At 45.3% G+C, this 12,486-nt stretch overlaps 2 protein-coding genes across 6 annotated transcripts in view; one reads left to right on the top strand and one right to left on the bottom strand.

Annotated features, from left to right (window-relative positions):
- Positions 1 to 2,048: 2,048 nt before the first annotated feature.
- On the top strand, positions 2,049 to 12,453 carry SERPINC1 (serpin family C member 1). 2 transcript variants are annotated; one of them, XM_014739461.3, is made up of 7 exons: positions 2,049 to 2,321; positions 4,362 to 4,731; positions 5,048 to 5,263; positions 6,139 to 6,276; positions 7,988 to 8,378; positions 9,588 to 9,652; positions 12,198 to 12,453. In XM_014739461.3, exons 1-7 carry the CDS (start codon positions 2,281 to 2,283, stop codon positions 12,366 to 12,368), a joined length of 1,392 nt encoding a protein of 463 aa, XP_014594947.1. In that variant the 5' UTR covers positions 2,049 to 2,280; the 3' UTR covers positions 12,369 to 12,453. The 2 variants fall into 2 exon arrangements, with proteins under 2 accessions (XP_014594947.1, XP_070123816.1); XM_070267715.1 differs by having other exon boundaries at positions 2,071 to 2,321; positions 7,988 to 8,529.
- The window catches only part of ZBTB37 (zinc finger and BTB domain containing 37), a 30,672-nt gene continuing 27,592 nt past the window's right edge, over positions 9,407 to 12,486 (bottom strand). For all 4 annotated transcript variants that reach the window (XR_011439011.1, XR_002807854.2, XR_011439010.1 and 1 more), the window contains one exon: positions 9,407 to 9,814. The gene's annotated coding sequence lies outside the window, so the exon portion shown is untranslated. The remainder of the gene's footprint in view (positions 9,815 to 12,486) is intronic.

The raw sequence follows: 12,486 nt of genomic DNA, 5'->3' as shown, positions 1-12,486 counted from the left end.
TTTATCCTCACGTCTCGGTTCTGCTATGAGGCACAGAGCTCCTTAAGGGCACAGTCATCTTTACATGCCCAGGCCAGCGCCATGCCTGGTACATACAGGCATTTATTAAATATTTGTTAATTAAATGATCATATGGCTTGATGAGTGAATGAAAAAATTAAACTCAACCTGTGATGTATAGTTCCCAATGACCTGGCCGGGGGTATCTGCACCCTTATCTTTTTTCCTGCAGATGCTCACCAAACCTCCTCCACCCCTGTGCTGGGCCCACTCATCTGCTCTCTTCTGAGGACCTTGTTTTCAAGGCACAAATCTCACGACTCCTGCAAGCTGGAACGACAGGTCTGATCAGCATGTTCCCACCTCAAGATCTTTGTATTTCCTGTTCATCTATGTGGACAGCTTTTCCCAAAGGTATTTACGTGGCTCCCTCTCTCATTTTGTTCTTGTCTCTTAATGTCAGTTCATAAGGGAGGCCTTTCGTACCACCCTTTTGAAAATGGCAACCTCCCTACCTCCCCCATCACTTCCTATTCCCTTGCCCTGTATTGCCCTGTATTGTTCTCCATGGTCCTTACTAACACTTGACCAACAGCCCATACATTTATTTATTTATTTATTTATTTTTAATTTTTTTGAGGAAGGTTAGCCCTGAGCTAACATCTCCTGCCAATCGTCCTCTTTTTGCTGAGGAAGACTGGCCCTGAGCTAACATCTGCGCCCATCTTCCTCTGCTTTATATGTGGGACGCCTACCACAGCATGGCTTTTGCCAAGTGGTGCCACGCCCACACCCGGGATCCAAACCAGCAAACCCTGGGCCACCCTAGTGGAATGTGCAAACTTAACCACTGTGCCACGGGGCCGGCCCCATATATATTTATTTTTTATAAACTGATTCTTTATTTGATTGCTGCCTGTCTCCCCTGACTGGAGTCCCCAGCCCCTAGAACAGCGCCTGCTGGTACAGGTAGCGCTCTTGTGTTTATTGGACACAAGTGGTTGAACAGGAGACTTTTCAATTGTCTTTAATCTAGAGTGACAAGGAGCCTCTGAGAGTTCTGGGGCCTTTTAGGACAATTCCTTGTAACTGTTGACACTGCACACAGGGGTCCTTGAGGTGTTCAGGGTCTAAATCATCCAAGAATTTGGACACAGCTTCAGTCTGGACAGAGATTTCCTGGCTAATGAATAAAGAACTTTCTAGAATTCCTATGACTGTATCAACTTCAAGGAGTCTTCAATCACACAGAAGTCGGCATACTTATCTTCTGAAAACTGTTGCAGCAATCCTTGTGATACTGTTTTTGGCTCTTTAGGGAGAGGGTTATATAAATAAACCTGCGCTTTATCTCCATTAGTTTGAACCCATGTAATTTTCCAATAACTAAAATAAGTAAAAATAATACACACAAAGAAATTGGTTTGTTTGCTTTTAAAGAAGTATTTCAGCGGTTGCTTGTACATTTTTCACCTGCCCCTCACTCTGTCTCCCGATCCCCTAGCAGGATTTTCCTACATGTCTCCCCAACCAGCTCATCCACCTTAGAATCAGCCTTGGCATGCACCCTGACGCCCCTGCGCTTGTCGCCCCGTCCCATCACTTCAGGGTTGAGTGGAGAAAGTTTCCATTCTTGGACCACAGGAGGACCACTGTGTGTCCTGGTCTGGGTCACGGACACGTTGGCTCTTAGAAGTCTGAAGGCAGCAACTTGTTTCAGAATATTCCTCTTCTCCCCTCTCTGATTAGATATTCTGGACTCTCTTCCTCTCTCTTTCCCTAAAGAAAGCTGTGAAAGAGAGGGTATTTCACTGAGCAGGTAGAAGGCTAGAAGTTTCTGGACATTCAACGTGGCTAGTTATAGTCATCTATTTTCTATCTCTTGGTTTGGTTCAACAGGAAAAAACTCCTGCAGACAAAGTCTTAGTCAGGCATTTTCTGACCAAGTTTGAATCTGTGAACATGTTCTCGTTTTCCTTTTCTGTAAAGATGAAGAAGAGAGCAGGGCAGTATGGGTAAGAAAGGTGGGCCTTGCGTTCCCTGGACCTGACTGAACTTTAAAACTTCTCTACTAATTAAACAACACTGGGCTCTACACTTTGCTTAACCCTGGGAGCTGGTCATCAGCCTTTGACCTCAGTCCTTCCCTCCTCACCAGCTCCCTCCCCAACCCCAGCCTCTGGAACCTCAGTCAGATTTAGAGGAAAGAACCAGTTTTCAGAGAGATTGCCTCACACCACACCATCTCCACTCACCCAGCCCTGTGGAAGATTAGCCACCATGTTTTCCAGTGGGATAGAAACTGTAGCTGCTGCAAAAAGGTAAGAGGGGTGAGATTTCCCTTTGCATGCCCTCACCGGGTTTTCTGACCTCTGAATGACACTTGAGGATGACCTTGACACCTTCGAGAAGACCAGCCCCTCTCTCTGGTAGTTACAATCAAAGACTTCTTTGGAAGACGTCATTCCAGGGGCCCTCCCTCCCACCCTCCTCTTGGGCTAAGGCCTTCCCTAAGCCACACCTTGGGTTCTTAGCTCAAGAAACAAAGGGGATGTCTTCCCTTGTGTGAAGACGCTGTGCCAGTGCCAGCCCTCACAGCAGCCAGGAGACACTCTAAGGGGAATCCCTGGGCCTGCCATACATCTGAAATGAGGGCAAATTTAATCTGTGAGGACCTCCTAACTCCCTTTTCCCTTCTCCTTCCGCTTGGTTGCCTTCCCCCATCCCGCCCAAGATCTCGGTGACATTTGACTAAAGGATTGCAGCCCTATTTCCTTTCCTCACAGTGAGATTCCCTCCTCCTGCGACACCACACGCTTCCCCTTCTTGATCTGGGCTATTACAGGAAGCTAGAAGTGAGGCTATGGCTCAATCATCTTGGGGTTTTTTGTGCTTAACAGAGCTCCCAGGGCCCTCTCAGCCTCCACTTGTTTTTCTTAAGGTAGCTCAGGGACAAAATGGGTATCAGAAGGCCAGCAAGATGGGGAGATGAACATCAAGGTACTGTCTGTCTGCGTCTTCACCCTGCCTTCCATACCTCCCTCAGTGCCTCCACTTCTCTCCCACTCGGTGCCTCTGCTCTTTAAGGGGCTCAGATCACGCATGAAGTCAAGCACCCTCAGCTGTCCCCAGCTTCCAGCCAGCCCCGCACGTGCTCAGCAGACCGCCTCAGCAAATCCTTTCTGCACTGCATGCCTGTCTTTTTCTGCCAGGCGAAGATTGAGAAGACTCAGTACCCACATCCAGACTCCCTTCTCTAGACCCACGGACCCCAAGTCAGCCAGAAGGAGCCCCTGGCCCACCTTGTCTTGTCTACAAAAATATTACAAGAGAGTTTATCTCTTGGTTTGCTTAATTGGGTCTCAATTCTCATAATATGCTAATCTCTTTTTTTTGAAAGTGAGATTAGTTTCATTTAACTTTAGTGAACCCATGTGGGAATGTATTAAAATTTCCAGGCAACAGACAATGATGAGTGCCTGAACTAAGGCAGTGCGAGCAGGGGAACAGAATTGATTGAATCTAGGGTCTGACTAAATGTGGAGGGTGAAAGGCAAGAAGCCAGAGTGGCCCCCAGATTTCTGGACTGGCTGACAGGGCTCATGAAGGGCCTGTTTGCTGAGTTGGAGGACACAGAAGGAGAAGTGAGCATGTGGGTGAGAGTTACGAGTTCAGTCTTGTGGTATTTCACTACGGAATCTGCAGGACATCCAGGTGGAATTGTCCAGCAAACAACTGGTCTGGAGCTCAGTGGAAGGGTTAGGGCTGGAGCTAGAGATTTGGGTTTCCAGCACATGGTAAAGCCTTTGCCCCACTCACTCCTTCTTACCCCACTTGTATTACTGTAATCTCTCTGCCGCATCAATCAAAATCTCTAATCCTTTACCAGGATTAAATTCCTGGTAAGTTTGGATTAAAGTCCAGGTTAAATTCCATCCGTCTTTGAGGTCTCCCCCACACAGCTTCTGTAGATGGCTCCTCCTACTGCCCTAACTCTTCACTGGGCACTAAGGTTCCTGGCCTATTTTTCTCCCCTGCGAGTCCCATCTCACCAAGTGGAAGCTCTGCATTCTTTCTCCCAGTATGGAGCCTTGGGCACACGATACTTCTAATAAGCATCAGTTGCTTCAATAGGTGACTCTCATTTCAACATGACTAGGTCCAGGCAAATGGAAACTTCCACTTGCAAGGAGTCTAGGACTGGACTTGTCCTGGGCGCTTGTACTTTTCAAAGGTTTTGGCCCTCCTGCTGGTTACCCCAGGTGGGCTGGAATCCTATGCTTACTGGGACAAGTCTGTGGTGGGCAGTGGGGATAGGAAGTCTCCTAGTCTAGCTAAACTCAGCTTTCTGTCCCCCATAGGAGGGTATGTCTTCTCTCCTTGCTGCTCTTCGGCCTCTGGGGCTGTGTGACCTGTCACTGGAGCCCTGTGGAGGACATCTGCACAGCCAAGCCTCGGGACATTCCTGTGAATCCTATGTGCATATACCGGTCCCCAGAGAAGAAGGCAACTGAGGATGAGGGCTCTGAGCAGAAGATCCCTGAGGCCACCAACCGGCGGGTCTGGGAACTGTCCAAGGCCAATTCCCGCTTTGCCACTGCCTTCTATCAGCACCTGGCAGACTTCAAGAATGACAGCGACAACATTTTCCTGTCACCCCTGAGTATCTCCACAGCTTTTGCTATGACCAAGCTGGGTGCCTGTGACAACACCCTCAAGGAGCTGATGGAGGTACAGCCTAAAGCCCTTCTGCCCAGGCTTGTTGCTGGGATCCCCAAGAAAATATCTGTGTATGGGTGAAGAGCCCTTCAGAGACTTTTGGTGGTATCCCAGTCTCTTTGTGTTTCTTTTTCCCTTTCTCCTTCCTACTCTTCTTTTTTCATTTAGAAAACATGAGCTGAGAATTTATGCTGTGCCAGGCATAGGGCTTGAAGGAGCTCACAACTGAGGTGGCTGTTAGTCAGGGGTTGACCGGCATTGTGCTCACCACCCATGTTAGCTAGGTGGCCTCACCGGACCCACTACCATTTTCTTTTGTTCTCCACAGGTTTTTAAGTTTGATACTATCTCCGAGAAAACATCTGATCAGATCCACTTTTTCTTTGCCAAATTGAACTGCCGACTCTATCGAAAAGCCAATAAATCCTCCGAGTTGGTATCCGCCAATCGCCTTTTTGGAGAGAAATCCCTTACCTTCAATGAGACCTACCAAGACATCAGTGAGGTGGTCTATGGAGCCAAGCTCAAGCCCCTGGACTTCAAGGTGAGTTGCAGATGTCACCCCTGACCTCAGAGTTCTTCCTCTCTACTGAGACTGAGGAGATGGAGAAGCGGGATCCAAATTAACACTCCTCTGCTAGTTGAAGGCAGGCGGAGGGAGTGACTATGAGTCAGAACCCCTGGAATACTTATTCTTGCTTGAAACTGAGAAATCAATGGTATCTACGGCTTGTAGTGGTTGCTCTGAAAAAGCTGTATAAATAATAAATTCTTCATTTCATCCATCAAGTTAAAATATATACCAAAACATATTCTGGAGATTCCAATCCTACAAGATTTCCTATTAATTTAATTTTAAAAAATTACCATGGTCAAATAAAATTGGTGTATGGTGCATGTTATAGTCTCCTCTTGGAGAACCGTGAAGCAGATGAGCCTATTAAGTGTTAAGAGAAGTCCTGCAACAAAGAAGTCTATTATTGCCTTTGTATTGTCATCATTTCTCACATTTTTTTGATCACATGGGTATCCCTCCTGCCATGCCACACTCCCTTGCCCCCCCAATCACTCATTAGCTTCCCATAGAACATGTTTTGGAAACCTGAAGTCTTGTGAGTTCAGGTTTCCAAAGTCAGAGAAGATAATATTTTGTTTTCTTTTTCCATGACTGTTTTCTCCTTTACTGTTCCTTTATTTCTTCCTATTTCTCTTTTTTTCTGTTAATATTTATTAACTGTATGGAAGATTCGTGGTGCTATACTATATATGTGAGGTTTCCCCAATCTGGGTTAGAGAGAGGGCTTAACTAGATGGTAGAAAAGGACAGAGGGATGATGAACAAAATAAAATGCTACACGGGGACATGGAGAAACTGATTGAACAGCACAGGTGGGTAGGCTTGTTTCCTGTCTCCCTCAGGAAAATGCGGAGCAGTCCAGAGCGACCATCAACCAGTGGATATCCAATAAGACTGAAGGACGTATCACTGACGTCATTCCCCATGGAGCCATCAATGAGCTCACTGTTCTGGTGCTGGTCAACACCATTTACTTCAAGGTACTCAAAATGGCCCTGGAGAGACCCCAGGGATGACCTCTTGCCCTCTAGCTCACCCTCTTGCACACCAGTGGGCATGTGTAGGTAGATCCTTTCTGAGAAGTGGTACATGAATGGTCTGGGCAGAAATACAAATTTGCTGAGACTCTAGAACCATGTCTAGGGCTATGGCTGCCGGGCTGAGCTCCAGGGGGGCCTGGTAGTATCTCTGGGCCCAATGCCCACACTCACAAATCCAGCATGCCAAGCAGAAAGGCATGCATGGTGACAAATTCTCATATATATGTGATAATTTCTGCTGCCCACTTAACTCCATTTTGAAATCTGGGACAAAGTGACAGAGTCTATCGATAAATGATGAGATTTTCGCCATCATCTAGCTCCTACAGTGACTCAAATTTCCCCTTGCCTGAAGCTTCTGAATCTCCAGGTGCCAGACTAACCGCAAACTTTGTGGAGGCCTGTGATTTGATCATGCAGATGGCCTTATCTTTCTCAGAGAGTCAAGAGTTCTAAAGACCGTTCCAACTCGATTGCATTCAGGAAGGAGGATGAAGGAGAGGGTACTGGGAATAAACATATCACTGATACTCAGGAGGGCCACCAATTTAAGGCAGGTAGAATTGTGGCAGATTTGCCCATCCTGGGTCACGCTCCATATGCATCCTTCCCCGCCACAGGGCCCAGAGGTTTAGCCAGTCACTGCTATTGCCAACCACTCTGTCACTCGGGGGTTCTCTCTCCCAAGACTGGAGTAGGTTGCGTTTCCATAGTGTGTATTGCCCTTTATGGTTCATGGAAAAATTTTCCAATTCACTAGCCGTCTTGATCCTCATAACATCACAAGTGAGACCTTGGGCCGCTCAGACAGATTATTTAGTTTAAGTCTTGACTCTTCCGTTTCTGACTGTGTGAACTCAGGCTAGTTACCTAAGACCTTTCTCTGCCCCGATTTCTGTATCTGTAAAATGGTAATAATGATACACCTCCCTTTCAGGGTTATGGAGGGGACTGAATAAGATAATGCATGTCAAATGCTTAGAGTGGTTTCTGGCACACAGTCAGCATCCTACAAATATTAGTGATCACCAGCCCCTAATTGTATAGATGAAGAACCACCACTCAAAGAGTTAAATGACTTGTCTCAAAATCAAAGAGCCAGAAGATGACAAGGAATGGTTATTACAACTCAGAAATGTCAAAGGAGTGTCTTTTATCCCCTCCCTCTTTGAACAGGAAGTTGGCCAGGACTCCCCCTCTGCCTGGTGGTACTCCCAGATGACCCCCTGGGTTATTGCCTGTGTCTAGCCTTTATTCATCAGGGGCAAAGCACAGCATTTTGGAGGATGCCCTTTGAGAAAGAGGCTGGTGGGAGGCAGAAAGCCTAAACTGAAGAAGAGTCTTGTGAAGAAGCCAGTGGGTTGTTCTTGGTTATAGTTCTTATTTTTCTCATTATAAAAGCAAGTAAATTTTCAGCAAATGCTGAAAATCTGGGAAATACAGAAAAGTTCACAGAAAAAAAATCATTCATAATTCCATCATCTGACACATTGTTAACCTTTTCATGCATATCTCTCTATTCTTTTTTCCTAATAATTATACTTACATATTAATGTAATAAAATAATGTGAGTATTTCCCATGTCAAAATTCTCCTACGATGTTTTTGGTCCTCTTGCTTTATGATTCTCCCACCTGGCATCTTCTTCCAGGGCCTGTGGAAGTCAAAGTTCAGCCCTGAGAACACAAGGAAGGAACCTTTCTACAAGGCTGATGGACAGTCATGTCTAGCATCCATGATGTACCAGGAAGGCAAGTTCCACTATCGGCGTGTGGCAGAAGGCACCCAGGTGATTGAGTTGCCCTTCAAGGGTGATGACATCACCATGGTACTCATCCTGCCCAAGCCTGAGAAGAGCTTGGCCAAGGTGGAGCAGCAACTCACCCCAGAAGTGCTTCAGGAGTGGCTGGATGAGCTGACAGAGACGCTGCTGGTGGTCCACATGCCCCGCTTCCGCATTGAGGACAGCTTCAGTGTGAAGGAGCATCTGCAAGACATGGGCCTTGTGGACCTATTCAACCCTGAAAAGTCCAAGCTTCCAGGTTCGTGTTGGAAAGGCTTTCCTCCTCTCTCTGCTGGTCTGACCAAAGGTGGAAGAGTTGGAGAAAGAGTAAAAAAGAGCAATGAGGGGCTGACCCGGTGGCCCTGTGTTCTCTGCTTCTGTGGCCCCGGGTTCACTGGTTCAAATCTCAGGTATGGACCTACGCACCACTTATCAAGCCATGCTGTGGCAGGCGTCCCACATATGAAATAGAGAAAGATGGGCACAGATGTTAGCTCAGGGCCAGTCTTCCTCAACAAAAAGAGGAGGATTGGTGGTGTATGTTAGCTCAGGGCTAATCTTCCTCAAAAAAATAAATAAATAAAATAACGTAAAATAAAATGAAACGTTAAAAAAAAGAAAAGAGCAACGAGTCAGGACATCTAGATTCTAATCCCAGTTCTACTGCTAACTCAGGGAAATCCCTTTCCCTCTCAACGTCTTAGTTTTCTCTTCTGTAAAAGGGGGAGTTTGCTTTTGGATCTCCATGGGTCCAGTTGGCACTGGAACCCTTTAAGTCTGTAACTGACAGAGGAGATGGGACCACATAGAGAAGAACTTGAAAAGACATCAAAATTCAGAGCAAAGAGACAGATATGATTAAGAACTGGGACATCTAGGACCCACAAACTAGGCATAGCTGACATTTAATAGGCTTTCACCTGATATTCCAAATGGCTTGTGTGTTTTCCTTAAAGTCACTAGCACAGACACAGCCAATTTTTCCCAGTCACGGTACTCCAGCAATGGTGTTCACTTGGTGTGGTTCCTCCAAGCCTCCACCTTTTAAAAATCTTAATTAAAGTATCTCTGTTTTTAAAAAGACATTTATAATGTTAGGTAATTTGAATTATCTTTAAATGGGCTATCTTTAAATTAGGTCTGAAAACCAATCCCTCTCTTAAAAATGTTGCCAAACTGGAAAGAAAGACATTCCTGCTAAATAGAGTGAGTTTTTCTTTAAGAAGACTGCCCCTCTACTCCCAACCAAGAGCTGAAGCATGATATTAAAGTCACATGAGCCAGGCGGAATAAGCCCAAAGTACTTTATTATTTTTAACATGTATTTATTTTGGGAGTATTATTAGGTGAGGGTTGAGGATTTCTTCTTATCTTTTAAAAAAGCTCCTTAATTCAAAGTGAATTCCTTTCTGTGGGTTAGAGCCAATTTTCTCCTATTTCACAGAGCCTTCTTGGGTCTTCCTTCTAGGTATTGTTGCAGAAGGCCGGAGCGACCTGTACGTCTCAGATGCATTCCATAAGGCATTTCTCGAGGTGAGTACACCTCCCTTGGCTCTCTCTTCTTATGCTGCTTTTTTATTCCCATGCTGCTTTATTATTTAGTACATCCATATCTCATGTGATCTGTAACTTTGGAGTTCTTGCTCCACTGGCTCTTATGGTATAGATAACCAATGCATGAACAGCAGAAGACAACTGTGGAAAAAGACATATTTCAGCATCTGTCAAACCCCAAATCTGTAGCCCCTCCTCCATGAGGATTGCTGCAATACAGCCCTGCTCTGAAGGGCTCATGGTCTAATTGTCCCACCCTCCCCCCCGCCACCTCTCCTGAAGCAGGTCAAGCAGGAACAACGTTAAGGAGAGAGTGACACAGGAAAATGAGCCAGCAAAGGCCACTGAGAAGGAATTCAGAGGAGGAGAACCAGGAGAGTATGAGCTCCTGGAAACCAGGGAGGAGCTTTAAGAAAATGGAAAGCATCTAGTAACAAGATTGACAAGTGATCATAGGTTACCTTTCCCTGAGGAATCTGGACAGAATAGTGGAGTCATATGCCTAACTGTAGTGGTTGAAGAGCAAAGGGAAGGTAAGGAGGGGCAGCTGGTGAGTGTGGATCATGTCCTAAAGTGTGTTCCAGAGAACTAGGTCTCTAGACTACACTGCAGATTACAAAACGGTGGGCGGTTAAATAAATGTATATCCTTTTCTTGGGAAATTAACAAGAATTAATACACACTGGCTTGTTGAAGTCTGAGAAGTTCCACAGTGAAGAAAACAGTTCAATATTGCTTACCCTGGCGTTGCTCCAACTAAGGTGCCCAGGGAACGCTTTCCTAGTGTAATAGCTGTGTAAAGCCTGGAGAACTTCTGGTTCTCAAACAAATACTGAATAGGGACCAATAGCATTAGTTATCTGGGGAGCTTGACTTTTGGAGAGTCCAGGATGGGGCCTAAGAATCTGTGTATTTATGAAGCTCCTCAAGGTACTTTCATGCACAATCAGGCTTGGGAACCACTTGTGTAGACTACTCTTTGGAGGAACCAGGCTGTGAGGGAAATGAGATGGGCCAAAGTCAGAGAAGGTCACAGGATTGAGGAAATTGCAAAGAAAGAAGGTTGTGGTTGAAGAGGAAGGTTTCAGAGCATGGTGCCAGTAAATATAGCTGCAGAGTCCAAGCTCAGTGGAAATATGTAGTTCTGCGGCAAGTGGAGGGATCAAGGGACAGGAGGAAGTCTGACTAATAGTAATGGGAGTGAAAAAATGCGACAGCTTGAAAAACAGAAGGTTATAGTCTGAGAGAGGATAATGTAATCATATTTTAAATGGTAGATTAGTTCTGAGAGATGGCAAGTTCAAAGTGTAGCCATGGGACTGGTTTGCTTAAGCAGAGCGAAAGTAATGCTCACTGGGTTTGATGAGATGAAAGAAATGGGAGGTTAGAGTATTGCATGAGTCTCCTACCAAGGAATTTTAATTGTCTAGGTCAAATGATAGCAGGAGTTAGGGTGGACAGAAAACCTACGAGCTAGGCGCCCAAATCCTTGATGAGGGGATATAATCCTTAGGACAATAGATGTCAGTGACCTGTAAGACAACAGCAAGAGTAGAGGGATGTATCTTACAGATATTGAGGTCAGAACAAGGCATTTTACATGAGGACTGAATGAATGATTTTGGAAGTAAAAACAACACAACTGACACCTTCTCAATATACAGGACCCCAACTAACTGTAGATCTCATGGGAGGTCACTAAAAACCAGAAATCTGATTTGAATAAAAGGATCTTGGTCTTACAAAAACTCCAGTCTGCTCCTAAATTTACTTCTAGAATGATCATGAAATAGTATGAGGAGATGGGGCTTGGGTGGTGGAGGTAAGGAAGAAGGGAGGGAGAGAACATCACCAACCAGCTCCACAAAGCTCAGGGATCTGAAGTGCTTTCAGTAACAGGCAGGCACAGAGTCTTAGTGATATTCTGGGGCTCCAAGGAAGACTTTCTGAAGGTTTTTCCCTCTAGACCTATGGCAGTTCTGCTTATCAGCAAGTTCGAATACCATTATTTCAGTCTATTACTCCAAGAAATACTCATCTCATCCAGCCAGAGTACCCTCCTGTTTTCATAGGCCTATGTCCTCAGTGGCTGCTTGACATAGTTACATATGGGATCTTGATGCTCCAAGAGTGAAACTCTCTTAACTATAGAGCTCTGATCTTGAGTCAAAAATCTCTTTTAGCATCTCGTACAAAATAATCCTCTTGTAATACCACGTACAATAATGCCAGCCAGAAATGCGACAACCTTGTGTACATCCAGATTTCTGAGTTCAGGGGTTATCTGAATGGAACCCTAGCACTTATTATCCAGCACAAGGCTTGGAAGAACACAAGTGCTTACATCGATATTCAAAGAATGAGTAAAAGTAAGGTTATGGACAGAACCTGACCTGACCCAATGTCCTTTCTATTGGATAACAAATAGCATTTTGAGGAATTGCTGTGTCCATGGATGATTTACCTGCCTATAATGAACTGCAGAGTAGTTAATGTAGCAGTTTCTTTCCTATTTGACCCACAGGTAAATGAGGAAGGCAGTGAAGCTGCAGCAAGTACCGCCGTTGTGATCGCTGGCCGTTCGCTGAACCCCAACAGAGTGACCTTCAAGGCCAACAGGCCCTTCCTGGTTCTTATAAGGGAAGTTGCTCTGAACACTATTATCTTCATGGGCAGAGTAGCCAACCCCTGCTAAACACTAAAGTGTTCCTATTCTTTGCACCTCTTCCTATTTTGGTTTGTGAACAGAAGCAAAAATAAATACTACGCCCATCTCACAATTATGAATGGACTTTGCCATCTGAAATGAAGAC

Source organism: Equus caballus, chromosome 5, assembly GCF_041296265.1.
Source record: "Equus caballus isolate H_3958 breed thoroughbred chromosome 5, TB-T2T, whole genome shotgun sequence".
Taxonomy (NCBI): Eukaryota; Metazoa; Chordata; class Mammalia; order Perissodactyla; family Equidae; genus Equus; species Equus caballus.
Note: the sequence above shows the minus strand (reverse complement) of the source record. Positions and strands in the feature narration are given on the sequence as shown.